At 43.0% G+C, this 22,131-nt stretch overlaps 1 protein-coding gene across 1 annotated transcript; it reads left to right on the forward strand.

Annotated features, from left to right (window-relative positions):
• The first annotated feature begins 11,838 nt into the window (after window positions 1-11,838).
• On the forward strand, window positions 11,839-21,775 carry SEC61A1 (SEC61 translocon subunit alpha 1). The gene is made up of 12 exons (XM_030500860.1): window positions 11,839-12,003; window positions 13,637-13,704; window positions 14,352-14,417; window positions 14,520-14,598; window positions 15,492-15,623; window positions 16,039-16,148; window positions 16,351-16,504; window positions 16,699-16,859; window positions 17,322-17,519; window positions 17,905-18,096; window positions 19,718-19,794; window positions 20,682-21,775. Exons 1-12 carry the CDS (start codon window positions 11,997-11,999, stop codon window positions 20,866-20,868), a joined length of 1,431 nt encoding a protein of 476 aa, XP_030356720.1. The 5' UTR covers window positions 11,839-11,996; the 3' UTR covers window positions 20,869-21,775.
• The last annotated feature ends 356 nt before the right edge of the window (window positions 21,776-22,131 follow it).

The raw sequence follows: 22,131 nt of genomic DNA on the forward strand, positions 1-22,131 counted from the left end.
ATGGATTATGTAGTTCCTGTGAAAATGTGTTTCATGAATCACAGTGCTTTGAACCACCAGGGCAGAATTTCAGTTACTCTTCTGCAAATTTCTGTGGCTCTTCCTACAGCTTCTTAGTGGACTCCAGCTTCGGCTTCAAAGCAAAGCTATTTCACCCCCAGTTGTGCTCAGCTGGAACTAGTCCATTTGCAATTCACTATCATTTGACGTGTCGAGGTTGAAAGCAAAGGAAATATTGGAAAATGGGTAAAATATACATAGAATGTACATGGAAGCACACTCTCCTTCCCTTCTTGGTGAATGTCTCCTCTGTGTTCACCGCCCTGCCTGCCTGTCTGATGGAATGATTTACTAATGACCTTTGATTGCAGCCACAGCAAAGGCCATGCCAGAGCAGAGAGAAGCAGCATGGAGCAGAGCTGTGGCTCCAGACAGCCTGGCCTGCCCTACCATAAGAGATTACCTTCAAATGAAATGCATGTAAGTGTTCCAGGATGTACGCTCTGTGTGTTCTATATACATGTGTATAGCATTATTTTTAGAAGTTCTTTACTGACAGTAGTAAGATTTCATTTTTTTTTAAACATATACCTGGTAACTCTGCTTTCTGCGTAACTCACTGAAGTACTTCAAAACGTGTTAGTCTTTAAATATATGGAACTATTCCAGGCTTCAAGTCAAAAAGAACTTTAAATTCCTTGCTGAGCTAAGGAAAAACTGGGGAAATAATCTAGATCTCACTTATGTCTCCTTCCTCCTACAACTTTTTGCTGGCTGTAGTGATCCCCTCAGAAGCTCAGAGCTCTCTTGGAAGCTTTGTGCAAGCCTGTTCTGTTTCTCTTCCCCTAACCCTGTTTCTGTCCCAGCCCACTTGTCTAGCCTGCCCTCAAACTCCTTTTCATTTCTGCAGAAGATGGGAGCAGCAACTCTGTGCTCACCAGACTGCAGACTTAAGAAGCCTATCACTTCAGCAACAAATCAGCCTTGAAGAACAGACCATACCAGCTCCTTGGATCTGAGGTCACTCATCTTTGAGCAGGTTCTAGCCCCAGCCCAAGTTCTGTGGCTGTCTCCTTGCAAATAAAACCTTCCTGGTCCTCTGGCTACAGAGGTGTTGGAAGGCAGGCGACCTGCATTCTGCTTGGTCCTGCTGCTGTCTCACTGCGTGATGCTGGTGAGTTTGACATTAAATGCCTCACATACTGAGCGTGCCACAGCTGTAATGATTGCAGGCACAAGCCATCATCATTATCTCTAATTCCTGAACACTAGTTGCTACAAAACCTGTCTGAAGCACAGAGAGAGGTGTCTTCACTACTGCATTATAACTCATGTCTTGAAGCCAGATTTTCTCCTGCAGTCAGGCCAGAACCTGGTCTCTAATTTATCAGGTTTTAGGCTTTGGTAATTATTTTCCACTTTGTCCTATTCTAGTCATTCTTTATAAGAATGCAAGTGACTTCACCATCTCATCTAGAAATGCATTATACCAACTGGCCTCCCGAGGCTGCCGGCTTTTCATTACCAAGGTCAAAGTACAGCTCCTAAAGTGCCAGTCAGCTGCACTACTTTATTTTTCTCATTCAGCATCTTCATAGTACAGGAAATATATTTTATCCATACATACAGTAATGTGAGAGGAAACCACTTCCCACATACACAAATTCCTGACTCATTCCTTTCAAACGTGGCTGAAACAACTGCTGAATCTGACATAAAAAGCGCTGATACTCATTCAATAGGCTTTTCCAGCTTTCCAGTATGAGGAGGAGGATCACAGGGAGATGTCTTGTAGCAAGAACAGAGATTGGATTTGAATCACCAAGCAATGGGGATTATTTCCAGTTCAATTACTCTGATTGCTAGTCTTGGGCATCTAGTCCCTGTGCCTAGGTTTACCCATGTAAAATAGTCATAATAATCCATCTCTGCTCATGTTGTTGGTCTGACCCTGCTGTGGTTTTAGAGGGAGTGGCCCACAGGTGCCTGCAATGTCATGTTGAAATCTGGAGATCAAAAAGTGTTATACAGTGGTAGAATAACAAAAACATTGCACTGCTGTCATCCCCCTGATTTTTGGTAACACGGTTGTCCATAACATTCAGAAACTGAGCCTTCCAGAAACTGGGAGAGGTTGGATGTTTGCAGCTAGTAAGGATAGTTTGTTTACTCCCCCATAGAGAAGCAAAAAGAGATATCTAGTTGTGTAATATATTAAGCAGCAGTCGAAATGTTGGGTTATTGCATGTGCCTTCATAGCTAGTCGCACTTCTACGCAGGCAGAATTAATCTCAGCAAATTGAGAGGTCACTAATTGAGGCTAAATTTGAACAGCAGTAATTAGGAGAATGAGTGAACTGTATTTTTCTCAAAACAGATTTGATTTAATATATTATGCTGCTTGGATAGCCACAGTTGCTATGAAGTGAAAGAAGAGAAGGTGCTTTACAGAAGTGTAGTAGATTTACTGGGTAACTGAGAGCTGAATTTAGATGATCTACCACAGCTTTGATGGGGAAGCTTCAACACCCTGGGGATTCCCATAACGACTCTGTAACGCATTCAACCAGCCACTAAAGGCACTGTTGCATCCAAGACATCACCTACAGAATATGCATAAGAGGGTTGTAGGATCTCATTCAAGTGTAAACAATGTGCATCTATTTGCCGAGTTACTGAACTGATACTAGGGATTATGTTCCCTTCCCCACCACTGTGCATGAGTAAATAATCTGAGTTGAACTGACAAGTAATGTATCGTACTTACTGACAGGTAATTTATAATGCATAAGGCCTGAGATTCCAAAAATCATCGTTAAGGCAAGTTTTGCAGGGTAGAGAATGTTCGTTACTAAGCAGTGAGATACACTGGCATTCCCTGCAGTTAAAAAGCCCCAACAAAACAACTAAGTGAATGCATGCAGGGCAGCCACAGCTTCTCTGGGCAACCTGTGCCAGCGCCTTGCCACCCTCACAGGGAAGAATTTCCTTCTATCTAATAAGGCACATGCTGATACCAAAGCTATAGCCATACTGCAGTTGTGAGATGTGATATTTTAGCTGAATGGATGTACCCAAGCCAGATCTCTTGATTAGCAGTGAAGATTCCATACTCCAGGTGTCAGCTGCCCTAAGCAATTCAGTGTGAGCTCTAGCTGGCTTGGACAGCCCATGCTGAAGCCCAAGATGTTACATGCTCACTGCTCTCATTAATGATCAGTCTCTACTAAAGCTAAGCAAGGTATTCACTCGCATTGCAGGCAGAACTCCTACATGAGTTTGAAAAGGACTAAACCTGTAGTTTAGCTGCAGAACTTGACAAGTCTTTTGCAGCCAGATCATGTCATAGTCTCTGTTGTCATGAAGCTACAAAATTCCCTCTACTAGCACAGTACGAAGAGATGCAGAGAGAGAGGAAAAAGCACCTGCTGATGAGTGTGTGGTGTGTTGGTTGCTTGTGCCAGCACTGCCACTTGGAAATTCACTCATCCAACTGTGGGTTAATGCTTCAGCAGTCACCTCAGCTCTGAAGCTACCCTGCTGTAAAGCCTGCTCTTTGGAGTGCTCCAAGGGGACAACTAGTCAAAGACTATGCAAAGATCGGTAATTGCTGCAAAGCCCTGTTGTGAGTCATGCTTTAAGAGCTTACTGCTTGATGGCTTCTCATGCTCTTATATAAAATGCCAAATAGCGTATGAGCAGAACCATGGGATAGGAAGTGCACCCTCTTTCCTGTATTCATAGCTGATAAAACCTTCCTCAAGGTTTTTGTTCAGTACTTTTTGAACTGGATTAAGAATCCACCCCTGCTCAGCGCTGCAGCACGGAGCAGTCACCTGATGCACAAAATAAGAATTATCCTGCCAGGAAATTTGCTGTACTAATGCCGCTGTCCTAAGCAGCTCAGTCTTGAATCTGATTTCTTTGTTTGTGATTTCAGGCAAGCCGCTGTAACAGAAATGTTCACTAAAGACTGCTAAGCCTCTTGGCATGGCTCGCAAACCCCAGCGTGTTAACTGTTCTCCTGCTCTTCCCACTTGGCCAAGGTCCTGCTCGCTTGCATTTAAGGAGGACTTTAATTTGTTTGTACTACTGTGATATTGCACAGATCAGCTCGTAGTTACTGTTTTATTTTCCTAGCTGAGCTAGGCAAATATTATAAGGACTTATATGGGTTACTTTTATAAGGAAAGTAAATCTTTATAAGCAAAAATTCAAAGAGAAGCAGCAGCTCGCTTTTCTTGGACCCATCTGTGCTCTGTGTATCTAATCCTATTTCTGTTGTTATTGGATTTACTGGATACATTTTATACAGTGCATAGGAAGATCCATAGGGATGTGATCTACTCAGAGGATGTGCCCCAGTAGGATTTTTGGCCAATGATTGTAATAGGAGCAGGATCAAACCAAGCCTGCCATGCTGTTGGCATTTACAAAAGTATTGTCTGAGATCAAGAGACAAAGAGTAATCAAAAGTCGATTAAAAAGAAGTGGTATGCTATGAGAAATCTGTATCAGGTTTGGATTTAAACTGCAATTTCTAGTAGGAAAGAAAGTTATTGAGAAAACACTCCGTATGCCCAACCTGAATACAAGGCTGGAATTATACAGCTCCTGGAAGTCACTCTTTTTTCACTGAAAAATAGGGGTGGATCAATTCTAGAGAAGGAGCTGACTACTGCGAATAACAGTATAGAAATTGTAACATAAAACCTCCACAACGATCATGTGCTCTACTGAAATTGTGGTAGGTTTTTGAGGAGCGTTTGTTAAAAATTCTCCACCAACTTTCACATCAATAAAACAGTTGAGACAAAAGTGGAGTCAAAGAGCAGTGGAAATAGAGCTGCCTGGGGCCTGCCCACAGTCAGATGCAGGAGTGCTGGTCACCGGGTTAACAGCACACTGAAACCCTTTTGTAGTCCTGGAGAAGAAAATCCATTAGTAAAACCTACAGAGACATCTAGCTCCGTTTCCTGACATCTGCAGTTGTCTGTGTCCTCGGTTCAGCCATACAGTGGTGTGTGACGGAAATAAGTGAGCAGGATGAAAATGTTACAATAACCTTTAAAAATGGGAGCCTGGAAACACAATGCTGTTCTTAGTTGCAAAGTGTTTCTCGTGCAAGTGTCCCTGGGAGATGTTTTATAATAAAGTCTGAATGTAATACAACAAAAATCAAATCAAAGCTCATTCACTGTATACCAAACAGAGCAGCTCAGGTTTCAGCCTTGGTTTTAAAGCCAGGAACAGAATTTACTTGATGAATTTTTGCTGCTGCTCAGAATTCCAAAAAAAAGGAAAAAGGTAATTTACAAGAAGTTTGTAAAATGGAGAAGCTGATGTTGTCAAGAAATCAAAAGGGAAAGACTCGAAGAATTATTCAGCAAGCTGCAAATATCCACAAAATAAACAGAATTCAGTTCTATTCCAGGATCAAAAGCCTAATTTTACATGTACAGCATTTTCTTTTCAAGGATGCAAATGATAATTACTGCATGCAGAAATATTAATGTATTACATGCTTCATCTGCATGAAAAAGTTATGCTATTGCAAGCAAAGCTCAGCCCCTGCTTTGTGTGCACCACAACAGTATCCGTGCAGGTAGGGATGAAGAGTGCAGCTCTAGGTCAGGGTGTGCAGGAGATTACCCAAATTTCATACCCAAACACTGATTTGAAAACCCACAGCCCATGCAGATGCAGAAGTCCAATGTCCATGTTGTTAATATTTTGGTTACTGCCAGAACATTCCAGCTGGGCTACAAGGATCCGGCGTCATTGAAGATTTGATGGCTTGAAAACCAGGCAGCCGCCTCTTACTAGTACTTTTCCATCCCCAAGTATAGGTCCAATGTGGTTTTAGCATGAAAGATATTTCTGCTAATGACTCATAAAATTCTAGATTAATTTAATACTCTGCCAAAAGCTGTCTCCAAAGGTGTAAAGGCTCTCTTAGAAGGTTAATAGTGATGATTTCTAATCCTGGCCAACTTCCACATGGTGACTGTTAGGATCAAGCTGGCAGTGACTTTCATGTAAATGAGTCCATTATCAGAACTATATCTGTTTACCAGGCTGTAAGCGCTTAGGGGAAACTGGCATCAATACTTCCAAGACAAGCACCTTTTTCCTTAATGTTCCAAACAGTATTGTTTAGTTGGGGTTTTTTCCTCTAAACAATGGTTGCAGGTCAATAGTTTGATTAAAAAAACAGATGATGTAAGTGAAAGCTAGTTCTTAACCCCTATAAATATGAATGTGTTTGGGTTAGTTAGCTTTGGTGTAATTTTTTAGAGAATCCAGTTAAATAAGCCACAGTAAAACAAGTAGGGCATGAAAACCGACCATTCTAACAACACATTTTTTACATTACAAATGTGTTGAAGACTTCAAAAACCTTAAAAAAGGCAGGAAGAGAACATGTGGGAAGCTTTTAAATGTTAAACAGGGACTTTAACCTTGTATTAGCTGTGGGCCTTTCAGTCTTGCTGAAACATTCACCTGATGGTTCCTATTTGTAAGCTATCGGTTGAGAATCAGAAATTATCAGAGTTCTGTGGCCAGCAGAAGCCAACGCTGCCTCCCTCAGGGAAGGATGTAAAACCTCTTCACTCCTCTTGCACGTATTTCAACTGCTCATATTGCACGTACTGACAGCGGCAAGGATCTGCCTGACCTTGTTTGCTGATCTGCTTAATTTTATCATCATTCGTCTCCCTCATGGCAAGTTTTAGCAAACAGAAGGTAGCTTTATTAGAGAGCTTTATCTGAATCAACGATATCATCGCATACCTACATGTTACATTTTGTTTCTGCCTGAAACATTGAGGCTTCACTTGGTGATAGGGGATGAAATGCTGGTCCTATTGAAGTTTTGTTGTTGTTCCTTGACAAGATCAGCATTTAGCCACCGGCTCTTTGTGTCACACAAGTGCATGTTATATAGAAGGCCTGTCTTATCAGAGCCAGAAATCAGGATCCTGGTTATTGAGAAAGCACTGCTGTAACACTGCCAGCTAAGAGCACGGCTGATTAAACTTACAGTATTATACAGTATTTTAGATACCTTATTAAGTATTGCCATAAATGCACAGAGGAAAGTGATGTTCTAGGAGCGCCTGGGTGAACAAATTGGAGAAATAGGGGTGTGAGTCATAACAGTTCAGGATTCAAAACATTTCATGCAAAGCAGTACAAAGGCATTCAGTTAACCTCTCATGTCCTGATAATGATGTTGGAAATTCTTTACTGCATTGCAATATTGGACTTATGCCTGGTGGGGAAGATGAGCTTACTCCTTTTGATGTATCTAGGGCAATTCTATTTAATCAGTGGTTTGGGTATCTCATTTTTAGATATCTAAACTGGAAATCTTTTGCAAATAGCCACAGTTATGAAACATCCTATGATCTTCAGGATAGGAGAAAAGTTTGCACTTCTTACCCGTCTGGACTTCAGAGAGATGAATTTCATGCCTCTTAGAAACTGTAGGTTTCATCTCTTAGAATGCATTTCTTCAACTGGAAATCAGCTAGGCTACCTAGAAAACCCTTCCAGTGAAGAAACCTTTCCCTCATCCAGATCATTGATAAAGGTATTAAACAGAACTGGCCCAAATACTGAGCCCTGGGGAACACCACTTGTGACTAGCACACGGCTTCATGTTTCTCAGGCAAGCTGGGAGATCATCTTCTGAGTACAGACTACAAGGGAAACCTTAGCTCTGTTGAAACCAATGGGGTTTGGCTGTTGGCCTTAAAGGAGCTGGTAGTTAAGTCTCTTTTAGGTTAGCAGCATAGTAAAGTATTCGTTTTACAAATGTTGCCTACTCAGGATTCCCTGAAAGTCATTCTCACGTCCACACTCACCTGCCATTTGGGCCATGAGCTTCCATGCGTGACCTGAATTGTTTCACACATGCTACTGGCTCTAGAGCCCATCTACTTTACTGGGTAGATAAATCAGTAAAGACCTCTGACCAGCAACTGTCAAACAGCCTGAGAGACAGCATGGGGGTGGCAGGCAAAGGGGAGGTAAAGCATGTCGTGGTTCTGGTTGCTCCTTGGTACGCTCTGTCAGAGCACTGGAGATGCAGCTTCTGCATCTGAGCACAACTGCATGGCGCTCCTCACATGCTGATCTCTTTGGAGAGCCTCACTGAAGGGATCTCTCACCATACAGCTGTATTATGCAGAGAAAGAGATCAGTGATTTCCTGAAGCACCATGTGGGGCACTGGGATCTCTCTGCAGGAAGCTCCTTGCAGGACTGTGAACTGTATCTATATCACGTTTAGCACAAGAACTCGTCCTGAATGGGACCCTTGGGCACTGATGCACTAGAACAATTAAATAATGGTAGTAATAAAACTTCCTACACAGCCGTGTACATTTCATGCAAGCTGAGATGGCATCATAAGCAAAGCAGCTCTTCCACCTTGTGGTTAGGCAGAGTTTGTACACCAAAAATTACAGACTGCTATGAATACCGCTGTTAAACAGACCCAGCACGCAAAGGGCTATTGCTATCACAGGACCCCTCTTGCAGACCAATGCTACAAATATTAACTAGCCTTATTTTGTAAGCTGAATGTCTGTGTGTGTGTACACACTTCTACACGTGTGTGCAAACTAATAGATATGTATTGCTCTCTAGCGATCGCAGCCACAGATGCTATGAGACCTGGTGTAACAACAGTTTGAGTGTCACCTTTATCTCCTTGGTAAAAAAAGGCCTTTATTCAATGCAATATGTAAGCTTTGACACACCAATAATATGTCGTGGTGTGGGAACAAAGCGTAAGCATGTTCCAGATGTGGAAAATGCAATCTTTTCAAACAGAGATGGTAGCTAGTTTCTGTGAGCAATGCCGCTATAACTAAAAAGAACTATTTGATGGCAGTGAACAATCCATCTATGTTTCTCTCCCCATCTCTGCTCTCTATTTTATGCTTTTTAGCTCCGGCTATTGAAGCAATCATACAGTCTTTGTTGTCTGCATCAAGGTACAATTCAGCATGATTGGGTCCAGTGTCCGTAGTCAGTCTCCACAGAGCGAAGCCTGATTCCAAAAGCAGTAACTAAAAGTCAACTTTGAACTAAAGCAACAGAAGTATATTGAGATACATAATTTTTCAGTAAACGCTGAAGATTTGCACTATGTGAAACAGTGGAGCACATTGGCTGACAAACTTCAGAGCATCAGGGAATGTTAATGTCTTTAATGATTCTAAATTGTACTATTTCCAAAGCGGGATTAGTGTGGATATATAAGAGGCACTGATTTGGTTCAAAGATAAATAGCAAAACATGCAAAGGACAAGCTGTTTAACATCTACGTCTGCTTCTCAGACGTTGCTGTTCCCTAAAGAGCAGTTTATTGATTACATGCAATCCTCCTCACCATCATCATTCCAGTTGTACCAGCTGGCACCATTCTAAACCAAGTCCTCTTGAGCAGTAGGTACTTCCTAAACTCAGTGTAAAAATCACCTCTAGTGTATCAAACGCCTTTTTTCTCACTCAGTCAGCAATTGGCTGCCAAAATGGTTCCCCAAGACAAACTGTCAAAGTCAGGGAGTCACATCAGGACAGAATTTGACCCAGTGTCTCACACAGCTTTGCTGTAATAACTCCCCAGTATCTGTCTTCAGTTTCTTTTGTGCTTGTGTTCTGCAGTCACAGCTGATTATACAAAGGAGCTGAATTTAGCTCCTCCCTATGTATTTTTTTACTTCAGCTGGCAAAACAGGATTTTTTCACTGGAAGGTCCTAAGAAAGCTCACTTTCATCAAGTGTTTTTTCTACCTAGAATTTCGGTGGCAAATTTCAGCTGTAGGACTGTACCCTCTTTGCCCCAAGCGTGAAGTTGTTCAGACACAGAATGGACAAAATAAAGATGTAAGCAGAAACGAATGAGTTTTCAGCTTCCATGTCTAAGTAGACAATTCTATGTAATTCAAGGTTATCTTTTTGCAGTGGGAAAACAAATTATCTTATTTTTAAAACCAACAGGAACCTAAGCAGTGTGACAAGTGAGCCATGCAAAGAACGACAGTCTGTTCAATACCTTTACCTATTCTTATGGCACAGATAAAGGCTACTAGCACAAAACCCACGTGTGTCTATCCCACATAGCCAATTTTTAAGGACAGACTTATCACTGTGGAGGGGAGATAGACCAAGACCCTAGAAGACTGACATGATCTCTTTGTCAAAAGAGCAATTACAACAGGAACAGTAGACTGACAAGCTTCCCCTCAGACTCTTTCAAAAATGCCTGAGCTTGATTCAGAGACAACACCTTTGAGAAGACAACTTTAGTCTTGATGGGTGGAATTCATCTCTTCTAACATCAGATGTCTAAAATATAGGTAACTAATCTGAAGTGGTCCCCTTAGTTCCCACTATAATCGATAGAGATGGACTCCTCTGGAGGATGAGTCATCTAATCTGAAAACAGATGTGTAAAATAGGTAGAGTATTTCTCCAGAGGTGTCCACTTGTATCTCCACTGACCATGGAGAGTGTAGACAGACATCCAGACACCTCACTTCTAAAGGGCTAAAAGCCCTCAGATGAGCCATTTAGATAAGGATAAAGCCGTGTTACCCTTTCTACCTCTCACAATAGTTTGCCTTATTTTAATAAATTCTACAAATTCTGGCATTTCATTGCATGCTTCTACCCTCCACCCCCTGGATCACTGCTCTTGCTCCCTTGCCCAGCCTTCCACAAAACCACTGATAGTTCTTTCTTCTCCACCTATCAGCTCTGATAAGCACAGTGCCCACATTAGTAAGTCAAATCAGCTCTGCAGGACCACATGTCAGTAGGAAAGCAGCTGCTTTCTCTCTAATTAGAAATGGGTGGGTTAAAACCTGTTTTGGTAAAATAAGCTGCTTTGGACAAGAACTGACTAAAACATTCTCAGACCTGTTGGTCTATGTCTTCAAAAACTCCTGGAGGAGATGCATGGTTTTAGAATGCATTTCTAATTGGAATTAGGACTGGAATTAGGACTAGTTTTCTATGGACCAGGGGATTCCTGAGGTCCCTTCCAAGTTGGTATTCTAGAATTCTATCATTCTAGTCTTTTAATCTCAGAAAAGTAGGGATCAAATAATCCAGCAAAGCACCAGGAAAATAACAGGGAGATTTGGGGAAGCCATTATGGAGCCTGTACACTGATTCTAATTGCTTTATTAATTGCTTTTCTCTTTCCTCTAATTTCTGTTTACCTTCTATTGCAGACCGGTGATAACTCCCTCTATAAAGGGCTGGAAAGCCCCCAGGCCATTAGCGACTCGCAGAAGGAAACCCCTTCAGCAGTGAGTCAGCATAAGCACACATGACTTGCTGGTGCTCCCAGGTGATACAGTGATGTTCAGTGATACACGCTGCGGTACCATGACTTCTTTAACACGCAGGTCAGTGTTTCACCAATGTTTCCTACTTTGTTAGAAGCCCAGCTCGACCTGGGTGCATTAAACCTGGCTCAGGTGTGACTGTGTGACACTCCCGGCTGCATCCTGTGCGTGCAGGGAGTTTCTTCCTGCTGAGAAAGGTCCAAAACGTTCCACTATAAAAAACACAAATGCAGAAAATACATTTCAAAGCCTGTCAAAACCCCAAAGTCTGGATTTCCGGTTGGTGGTAACGCACACCTACACCTCGTTAACATCGGAGCCGAGACGGGCAAGACTACAACTCCCAGCAAGCTGCGCGCCACCTGCGGTCATCTGATTGGTTGCCCAGTCCAGAGGGGAGCCAATAAGCATCAGGTAAAGGTGCGGCGACTCCGGCAGCAGTGCATGATGGGAGTTGTATGCGCTCTGCAGTCGCGGCGACGGAGGGCGGCAGTTGCTGGGGGACGGCGCCTGCGCAGTGGCGGCGGCGGCGCGTGGCAGGAAGCGGAAGGGGGCGGCCGGGCCCGGTCCCTGACGTGTCCCTCCGAGGCCGGTGCCCGCGCTGCGCTCCCGTCCCGTGGCCGCCATGGGCAGTGAGTACCGGGGGCGGCTGCCGCGGGCGGGGAGGGGTAGGAGGGGACCGGGGGCTCCGCGGGGCCGCGGCTCGGCCACCGGCTGCGCCTTCACAGGCACCCTGGGACGGGCCCCCCCTCATGGGCCCGTTCCCCCCGCTCCCAGGGAGCCTCCTGAGGGGCCGCCGCTCAGCCCGAGGCCGCGGGCCCTCATTCCGGGCCCTGGGAGCCGCCCGCCGTTGTCGGCGCTCCCTCCGCGGCCAGCCCTGCGCGGGTCTCCCGTCTTCTGGGCTCGAGGCTCCCTCTGGGTGCTTAATTCATCTATTTTCATGGAAAGACCCCTTTCCGGCTATGGCAGATCGAGCTGGGAAGGGAGCTTGGCTCCGTGATGCCCGGTGACCGGCCTGCTCCGCCTGGCAGGCTCTTGGGGCCCGGCCATCCGGGGCTCGCCGTGCTGGTGCGGTACCGAGGCAGGGAGAGACGCGCTGTCCGGATGGGGATGGGTCACAACGCGTTCAATTGCATTGCCAGAGCAAACTAGAAACACCGAGTGCAGGCTACGGTAATCTGAGTGAATGGAAGGCTTCCAGTCTGCTGCCTTGAGGAAAAGCTGCTTGAAAAGTATCCTAGTCAGTCAGTACACTATTGTAGATGTAGAAGGGAATCATGATTTGCTTTAAATTTAAAACCACAATCCAGTGTAACTTTTCAGGCATTGAATCATTTTAAATTAAGTAAGTAAGTCTTATGGGCTGGTTTTAAAGCATTACAGAATTGTAGCTGGAGTTGCTGCCTTCCACAGAGAATCCCAGCGTGGTTTGGCTGGAAGGGACCTTAAAGCTCACCCAGTTCCAACCCCTGCCACGGGCAGGGACACCTTCCACTAGAGCAGGTTGCTCCAAGCCCCTGTGTCCAACCTGGCCTTGAACACTGCCAGGGATGGGGCAGCCACAGCTTCTCTGGGCACCCTGTGCCAGCGCCTCAGCACCCTCACAGGGAAGAGCTTCTGCCTCAGAGCTCATCTCAATCTCCCCTCTGGGAGGTTAAAGCCATTCCCCTTGTCCTGTCCCTACAGGCCCTTGTCCAAAGCCCCTCTCCAGGTTTCCTGTAGCCCCTTTAGGCACTGGAGCTGCTCTAAGGTCTCCCCTTCAGGAGCCTTCTCTTCTCCAGGCTGCCCCAGCCCAGCTCTCTCAGCCTGGCTCCAGAGCAGAGCTGCTCCAGCCCTCGCAGCAGCTCCGTGGCCTCCTCTGGCCTCGCTCCAGCAGCTCCACATCCCTCTTGTGCTGTTGCCCCAGAGCTGGATCAGGACTGCAGGGGGGGTCTCACAAGAGCAGGTGGAGGAGGGAAGTGGGAAGTCACCACTAGTTTCTGTTCTTCTGCATCATCTTACTCTTTTAGTTCAAATGAGTCCAAAATATGTGTGCAGAATATGTGCACATCGTAGATTTGTCTTGAGAAGTTTTGCATTAACTATTTGAAATTGTGTCTCTCTGCTCTCAGGAGAACTTGTGACTTTGCAGATACCCTCTTCTTTCATATGCTAATTCTAAGCCTGAGACTTCTCTGATCTAAGGATGTGTCCAGCTCACTAGGAGGAGATCGTTGTTCATTGTATCTGTGTGTTCACTTTGTCTTTTAACTTATTCCCATACAGTCAAATTTCTTGAAGTAATCAAGCCCTTCTGTGTTATCTTGCCTGAAATCCAAAAGCCAGAACGGAAGGTAGGGGAATAATATTTTCCTCATAACTTTGTATACGATAAAAGCTTTACACCTTAATTGGTATTTGTGGGATTTGCTTGGGTTTTTTTCCTGGGAGAATGGCAGTTTTAGGCACAATTGGTTTTTAGTGCAGTGCTTGTCTTGTACATCCTGTATTGGGGATATGATTGTACAAGAATCTATCTGCTGGTAAATGCAGTTGTGCAGATATGGTTATGCCTTAGCAGTGAGATGTTGGAAGCTGGACATACAGGGGTGTAAATGAGAGTAGTTTAAAATAGCATCTTGCTTCGTAAGTTCTAATCTAAGGCTATTTGCTAGGATAAGCTTCTCTGTATTATTTTTTTCCTCACCAGAAGCTCGCTCTTATGAAAATGTAGGACTCATTTCTGTGGAAGTACCAGAGTTACCTTCCATTGACATAAGCTTGTTTATCTGGATTAAAGTTTCAGTCAAGTTTTGTCATTTTCCTTGGCCTTGAATAGTATAAAAGGGATGAACAGTGAGTTATTTCCTTTAGGATGTTCTGTACTTTGTCTCTTCACAAGAAAAGCAAGTGGGCTTTAGCTGCAATGAAAGTTTGCCTGATTGACTAGATCTTATCTTGACAGCTTTAGCATCTTTGCTTGTTGGTTTTTCCCCTGTAGATTCAGTTTAAGGAAAAGGTGCTCTGGACAGCTATCACACTCTTCATCTTCTTAGTATGCTGCCAGGTATGTTTCCTTTTTGTGTTCTTAAGGAAGAGCTGAAATGTTTAAAGGATGTTATGAAGTCTCTAATTTAATCCTGTTTTCTTCTCTTGGTTGGAAATGCAGATTCCCTTGTTTGGTATCATGTCATCAGACTCAGCAGATCCATTCTACTGGATGAGAGTGATTTTGGCTTCAAATAGAGGTACGGTCAGTCTTTCTGGAGGGCATTTTTTTAGCTTGGATCAAAACATTTCTGGACTCGTTCCTACACTGCACTCATTTTAATGAAGATAAAGACTGAAGTAGAAAGAGAAAAGTCATCTTATATATTATGTAAAATTATAAAGCAGTGTAGCATTGGGAAGGCAGCAGCTTTATGGACAGAATGAGTTTATGGTTAGCTGTGTACAGTCCATTATATGTCCAGAAATCAAGGAGCATTTTGTAGGGAAGGGACAGTTCCTGATTACCTGCTTCGCTGCTGTTGCAATCTTCCATACATGTTTCAAGCCTTCTGATTTGTGTTTCAAACTCTATTATGTGTGTGTTGTGGTTTTCTGGGTCACATCTTTGAGTCTGTCTCGCAGAAGATTAAAATTCATGATGGTTTGTATAAATTTCAGAGGCTTCCTAATGCAGGTGTGAATTAAGAATGGTGGCAGTTCCCTGAATCCACTTTATCATTCTCTGTCACCTGGGCTATCTAGCAGTTTATACCATAAAGCATTTTTTGTGCGCTCTTGGAAAAAGTTTGGGTTTTCCTGTTTAAAATGACAAGTAATCAAGTGACTGATTGTCAGAGGCAGAAAGCAAATTCCTACCTTCTTTTTTGCAGAGTAAATCTGCTCCTGACAGCAAATGTCTTTTTCAGAGAACATAGTTTTTAAGGTACTGAGGAATAGTGCAGTACTCATCAGACTGACTTTTAACAAGCTTCTGTTACCATTGAAACCTTTAACATGAATGGAGATTTGGAGTTTTATACCTTCTCCATCATGATGTAAAAGGGTGAAAGAACCAAACTGTGAACTTCAAAGGTGCCTGGGTATGGTACCCCCCATGATTTTCTTTCACTGTTCTTCCTGTGTCTGGCAGGTACGTTGATGGAGCTGGGCATTTCACCCATTGTCACTTCTGGGCTCATCATGCAGCTCTTGGCAGGGGCTAAGATCATTGAAGTTGGTGACACCCCGAAGGACAGAGCCCTCTTCAACGGAGCGCAGAAACGTGAGTAATGGCTGGTGTTAAAGGCTGATGTTTTGATGTTTGATCTGTGCTCAGCTGATAAATGACTTTTAGTAAAATTTGAGTATTCTTTAGCTATTTGATGCTGTACCACACTACTCAAAAGAATCATGAATTGCTATGGTAATATCTTAACAGCCTCAGAGGTTTTCTTGTCTGAAGCAATCTTTGGTAACCAAACCCACTTGCTTCTAAGCGTATTTGTTTCTGCAGTGTCTTTGTGTATTTTCAGTGCCAGATTTCAGGCAAAAAACTTAACTTGCCCTTGAATTTAAACATCCTGTGACTTATGTATTCCTTCCCAACTTACTCCACAAAGAAGTGATTTATATTCTCTAATCACCTACTGACATAAATCCCCAGAACAAATACATACCTTTTGGTTTTTATTCTGCAGTGTTTGGAATGATCATTACCATCGGACAGTCTATTGTGTATGTAATGACTGGGATGTATGGAGACCCATCTGAAATGGGTGCTGGGATCTGCCTGCTTATCACAATTCAGGTAATTTCTAGTCCTCTCTAGTTGTCCTCCCTCTGAAAGGGTCAAAAATATCAGCCTCACGGGCTGTCTGTCCTGCATGCAGAGAAGAAAGATCAAAGTGTTCCTGCTTCCTCTTATGGATATCCTTATCTTTTAATACAAGTTATTAACAAAAACCAGAAAGGGACGGGACTAATGCTGTATTTCTCTTCTTTTACTGTAGCTTTTTGTTGCTGGATTGATAGTTCTGCTCCTGGATGAGCTCCTACAGAAAGGATATGGTCTTGGTTCTGGCATCTCTCTCTTCATTGCTACCAATATCTGTGAGACTATAGTGTGGAAAGCCTTCAGCCCCACCACGGTGAACACAGGGCGAGGTACATGGCACAGTGTTTTCTTTACAGAAATCTTGTACAATGGTAGTAAAAGTCTGAGAGCATGGTCAAGATGCAAGAGTTGGAGACATCCCACTCTGAATCCTGTAGTTCAGAAGATTGCCTTATGGGACAAAGCTCTGATGTGTGGAGATAGTCACAGCACACCTAACTTGGTTTTTCTTGTTCTTTCCAAGGCATGGAATTTGAGGGAGCCATCATTGCTCTGTTCCATCTTCTGGCTACTCGTACAGACAAAGTCAGAGCTCTTCGTGAGGCCTTTTACCGTCAGAACCTCCCCAACCTTATGAATCTGATTGCCACCATCTTTGTCTTTGCTATTGTAATTTATTTCCAGGTCAGTTGGAATAAAAAGGACTGTGAAGTTTGTATGTGTCTATGGAAGTAGATCTGCAGTCTGCTTCCTTGTACAAGAAATTATAGTTTCACTTTCTAGTGCCTTCAAAAGACTCATTTTTGTAGCTGCAACATGTGGATGTTCATTTAACATGAGCTTCTCTTAATGATTTCCGTGCTTACTGTAGCCACACAAAAGACTTGAGACCTACTGTGGTCTCTGAAAGAAAATAAACCCAAACCAACAAATAGATGAATGTACATATAATATTGCCTTGCCCAAACTTTGAGGTCTTTTAGCCTGCATGTCTCTTGCTGTTTCTTGCAGCAAGCTGCTGAAGAGTAAAGGAAGTTTTAATGTTTCTTTTCCTGGACACTATGTTCAGTCTTCATGTCATTTATGACCTGTGGTATCAGGTCATGTCCGGACATAACAGGGGAGTTTCTTTTGAAATCTTTTCAGGGCTTCAGAGTGGATCTTCCCATCAAATCTGCTCGCTACCGTGGCCAGTACAACACCTACCCCATCAAGCTGTTCTATACTTCCAACATTCCCATTATTCTTCAGTCTGCTCTGGTGTCCAACTTGTACGTCATCTCCCAGATGCTTTCTGCTCGCTTCAGTGGCAACTTACTGGTTAGCCTGCTGGGCACCTGGTCTGTGAGTATTCCATCTAATCTTGCATACAGCTTTATAAGAGCACCATTTAAAGGCATGGTTGAAGAGGTGGTCTCTCTAGATTTTAAGGCACATTTCTGCAGGTGATCATGTACGTTGAAACTCTGAAATCTGAGACCTGTTGTGATGCGTGTAGATATCAAGTCTCCTTTTATCTTGGGCTGTTCTTCGCTGTCTTGGGTATTTTTGCTGTTCATCATTGTATTCCATTTCCACTTTAGTAACTGCTTGTGACATTAAAGTTGAATCTTTGTGTGCTAATGTAGTGGTAATTACACGAGGTGACATAAGGTGATACAAACCCAAGCTTAGCTTAATGGCTAAGAAATACTAGGAAAGATGGTGACTGTTTGCTTCCTTCTTTTAGGACACGTCATCTGGAGGCCCTGCTCGTGCTTATCCAGTTGGTGGTCTTTGTTATTACCTGTCACCTCCAGAGTCCTTTTCTTCAGTGTTAGAAGACCCCGTACACGCAGTTGTCTATATTGTATTTATGCTGGGCTCCTGTGCTTTCTTCTCTAAGACATGGATTGAAGTCTCTGGCTCCTCTGCCAAAGATGTAAGTTTAAAATGGTAAATTGTGTAAGCTTACATGATGAAAACAAGTGGGCTCTTTCAGAAGAAATAAGACTGGAAGAATAAGACTTTCTTCTGAAATAGCTATTACACTATTAGCTATTCTTCTGAAATAGCTATTACACTGGTAATCTTCTTGGTAATATTTCTTGTTTGTACAAACAGTGACTGGGGTTTTTTTGTCTCTTTTGTAAGTGGGGAGGATGAGGGCAGAATGGGGGTAATATTTTCCTGTTTACTGCTTTTTGAAAACAACAAAACTCAAATAATTGCTTTCATTGGTATTAGAAAACTGAGCATTGCTGTGTAACATCTACCTAGTGCGAGGGCAGGCAAGGTAACAGGAAAGGTAGAAACTCTTTCAGCTCCAAATGACAGATGCACCATGTGCAAGGCAATTACCACTTAAGAACATGCAGGTAAAGCTTGAATTCCTGTGCCTGGCATAGAGAGTTCTTCACTTCTTTGGAGGGGAAGATTAATTAGAGGTTGTTACTTTTAACTTGAGAGTGTCGATAACAGAGAATCTAGTGCAGTGCACTGATGTACCTGAGCCTGGCTTCTCAAAATTCCCTTTTGCTACACAATACTTGTTATTCAGCGTCTATATCATTCTGAAATTGGGATTGGAAACAAAGATGGAAAATAGTTGTCATCATGGTATGTTTGTATTGTGTGGTTTTGGGTAGGAAGTCAAGTTTGGGAGCCATATGGAATGGATTCATCCATTCTTTAACAAACATGTAATAGTTGCACATTTACTGTAACAGCGTGAGCACTCTCTTGTTTTGGACTTGAGTGTAGTGCTTGTTGTCAGGCACGCAGGAGGCACTCGCAGCCATGTATAGCCAGATTTTCATTTCAGTGTAAACTATCATGCAGCTTTTAACACTTTAATGTACTTTCCTGATAGTAAAATTATTTTAAGTTCATGTAAACAAGGTCAGAAACAAAGATCATTACTTAAATGTTCACTATATAGTGGAAAACTTGTAGCTTCGTCATCTGAAAAGTGTTTTCTCAGTAGAGTAGGTTCTATGACAAGAACCTTCAGGATTTCCCCTGCTAAAGTTTGTTATCCTCAGTTGTTAGTAAAATGTTTGCAGGGCTCTGCTGTAACTCTGTACAACTGCAGAAATCCAATCTAATAATGATGTTCCAAGAAGAGATTCTTTCTAAGGCGTGTAGCTTCTATTTGAAACTGAAATGGAGTGAGCACTTCATAGGATGGTTTTGCTAACACAGTAACCCTGACCAGGAGAAGGGTAGGTGGCAAAACAGGAATTTCATGTGTATGAGAGCTTACCAATTTCCAGATCTTCATTTTCCTAACGGGACTAGATTTATCCAGAAAGCTTTGCATAATTGACAGTGTGGGAAAGTGCCTGTGACTGCAATCTGTCTGAAGTTAAAATACTGGATGTTTTAAACTCAGATGAACAATGTAAAAACCAAAACCCTCAAACAAAACAATACAAAAGTAAACCCCCCAAACCCACCACCGTTTACTGAAATGTCTTGCTTCTGTTTTCCTGCAGCACTAAGTTCTGTGGCCTTGGCAAATGATGCCAAACTGACTTGCTCCATTCCTTGATTCAATACAGGTCGCCAAACAGCTGAAAGAGCAGCAAATGGTAATGCGAGGCCACAGGGAAACTTCAATGGTACATGAACTAAACAGGTGAGCTACACGCTTCACAGCCTGCTTATGCAGAGTGGTGTTGGAGTGTCCTACTTCAGGCTGATGCACAAGGATTTCTTAATCATAGAACAGTCAGGGTTGGAAAGGACCTTAAGATCATCTAGTTTGTAATTTTTAATGTGGTGTTGTCTGGAGTGCTGTTTTTACACAGACTTTACCTAGTATATTAGCACTGTTGTGTGTTCCTTATCCTTGTTCTTGGGTAAGAGAAAGGCCACAAAGGCACTCCAAGGACTGGGCAGCTGTATGAGTAAAGGCTGAGAGAGCTGGGACTGTTCAGCCTGGAGAAAAGAAGGCTTAGGGGAGACCTTATCAACATGTTCCAGTATTTAAAGGGTGACTACAAAGATGGTGGAGACTCCCTTTTTACAAAGAGTCCCATGGAAAAGACGAGGGGTGATGGGCACAAGTTACTTCTGGGGGAATTCTGACTGGACACAAGAGGAAAATTTTTCACACTGAGAATGATCAGCCATTGGAATAATCTCCCCAGGGAAGTGGTGGACAGCCCAACACTGGACACTGTTAAGATTCAGCTGGCCAGGGTGCTGGGACATCTAGTCTAGGTCATGCTTTGCCTAAAAAGATGATCCTTTAGGTCCCTTCCGACCTGTGATTCTATGACTGTAGACCTATGGGAGAAGTGTTCTGCCATTGACATTTCCAGTAGTGTAGTTTTGTTCTTACTTCTTTTAACCACCTGGTTAGATATCTCTGTGGTGTTCTTCCTGGTCTCAGTGGGATTGTTTCTTAAACCCTGCCTGTGATGTAGGTAATTCTGTAGACCCTAATACCACTAATATATTTGTTAATATCCTGAGCAAGCACTAATGGCACCTCTTCTGTCCCCATTTTGTGTCTCCCAGGTACATCCCTACAGCTGCTGCGTTTGGTGGTCTCTGTATTGGTGCCCTGTCTGTGTTGGCAGACTTCCTGGGGGCGATTGGGTCTGGAACTGGAATTCTGCTGGCTGTCACTATCATTTACCAGTACTTTGAGATCTTTGTGAAGGAGCAGAGTGAAGTTGGCAGTATGGGAGCTCTGCTTTTCTAACCTCACGGACCCAGGCAAGGGGGGAGGAACCTTCTCAAACATAGCCAGTCAGGTGAAAAGAAGTACCACAAACTTGATAATGTCATTCTGTAGGAACACACGTTTTAATAATGTTTCCAAAGCACATTCCCTTATGTTCAACTTTTCTAGCATCCTGTTTGCATTTTATAAATCCATGAGGAAAAATGTGCAAAAAAAAATTTTTTTTAAAGAAACTTGTTTTTTAATGATGTGTCAGGAGAATCAGCTGCTCAATTGGGTTTAGTTCAGTGACTCTTGGGATTTTTTGAGCCCCTTTCAAATTTAGGATTCCCGAAGCCTTTCCAGGTTTTAATAATAAATGTTTGTTAAATGAATGTTTGGAAGGGATTTTTTTTCCAAGTAACTTGGTTTTGCAGCTCCATTGCAGCCGTGGTGAGGAAGAATCCCTCCCTCTAATGCTCAAGTTCCATGATTATGGTTGTAAGCACGGGCAGTGTTTCAGATGTTCAGTTTTGTGTTTGGGCTGGGGTTTTATTTTCAGTAGGGCAGATTTGGGAGGCAGTTGTTTCTTTTTACTAAATGATATCTCTAACTCCTAATGTTTTGTCTTGTAATAACTGTGCTAGACCCTGTCAGATGTGGGGTATTGGCTGGAGACTGTTGTCATGTGTTCTTTCCCACCACCCTCCTCTGTAAGCAGAAAACTCAGGTCAGCCTAGATCCTGCCAGAGCCTGTGCCTCAGAGTTGCAACTTTGAAACTTGGTCACACTGGCAGCTTTGTAAAACCTTCTCATTCATTTCACTGCCATCATTGGTAGCACTTCTGTTGCCAGAAGTGGAAAGTGTGGCTGCTTAGACACAGATCTGCTCGTGCTCTTTGCTGGAGCTAAGATTTTCTCGCGGTTAATAAATCCTGGTCTTGTAGCAATCGGGATGTTACTTGTCTGCTCATATGTAGTGAAGTTTGAGTCTGGTTACCACCAAGGAGTGAAAAGAATGTGTGTTACTTGTCTGTTTCTATGGATCTAGCTATGAGACCCACGTCAGATAACTTCTAGGTTGCTTGTATAGAAGGTTTTTCCATCCTGTAATCTCATTGACTTGAATGATGTACAGAAAATTACTTTCAGAAGGTATCAGGACTCCTTTTTTGAAGATCACACTTTGACATTGGAGAAGTTGCAGTAAAAGGCTCTAATGGACCAGAATAATACTTAATTTTCCATTTTAATTTCAATTGTCAGTACTAATCAGGTGCCTGGGACCAAATGCAAATATTG

This window comes from Strigops habroptila, chromosome 11 (assembly GCF_004027225.2).
Source record: "Strigops habroptila isolate Jane chromosome 11, bStrHab1.2.pri, whole genome shotgun sequence".
In the NCBI taxonomy this organism is placed as follows: domain Eukaryota; kingdom Metazoa; phylum Chordata; class Aves; order Psittaciformes; family Psittacidae; genus Strigops; species Strigops habroptila.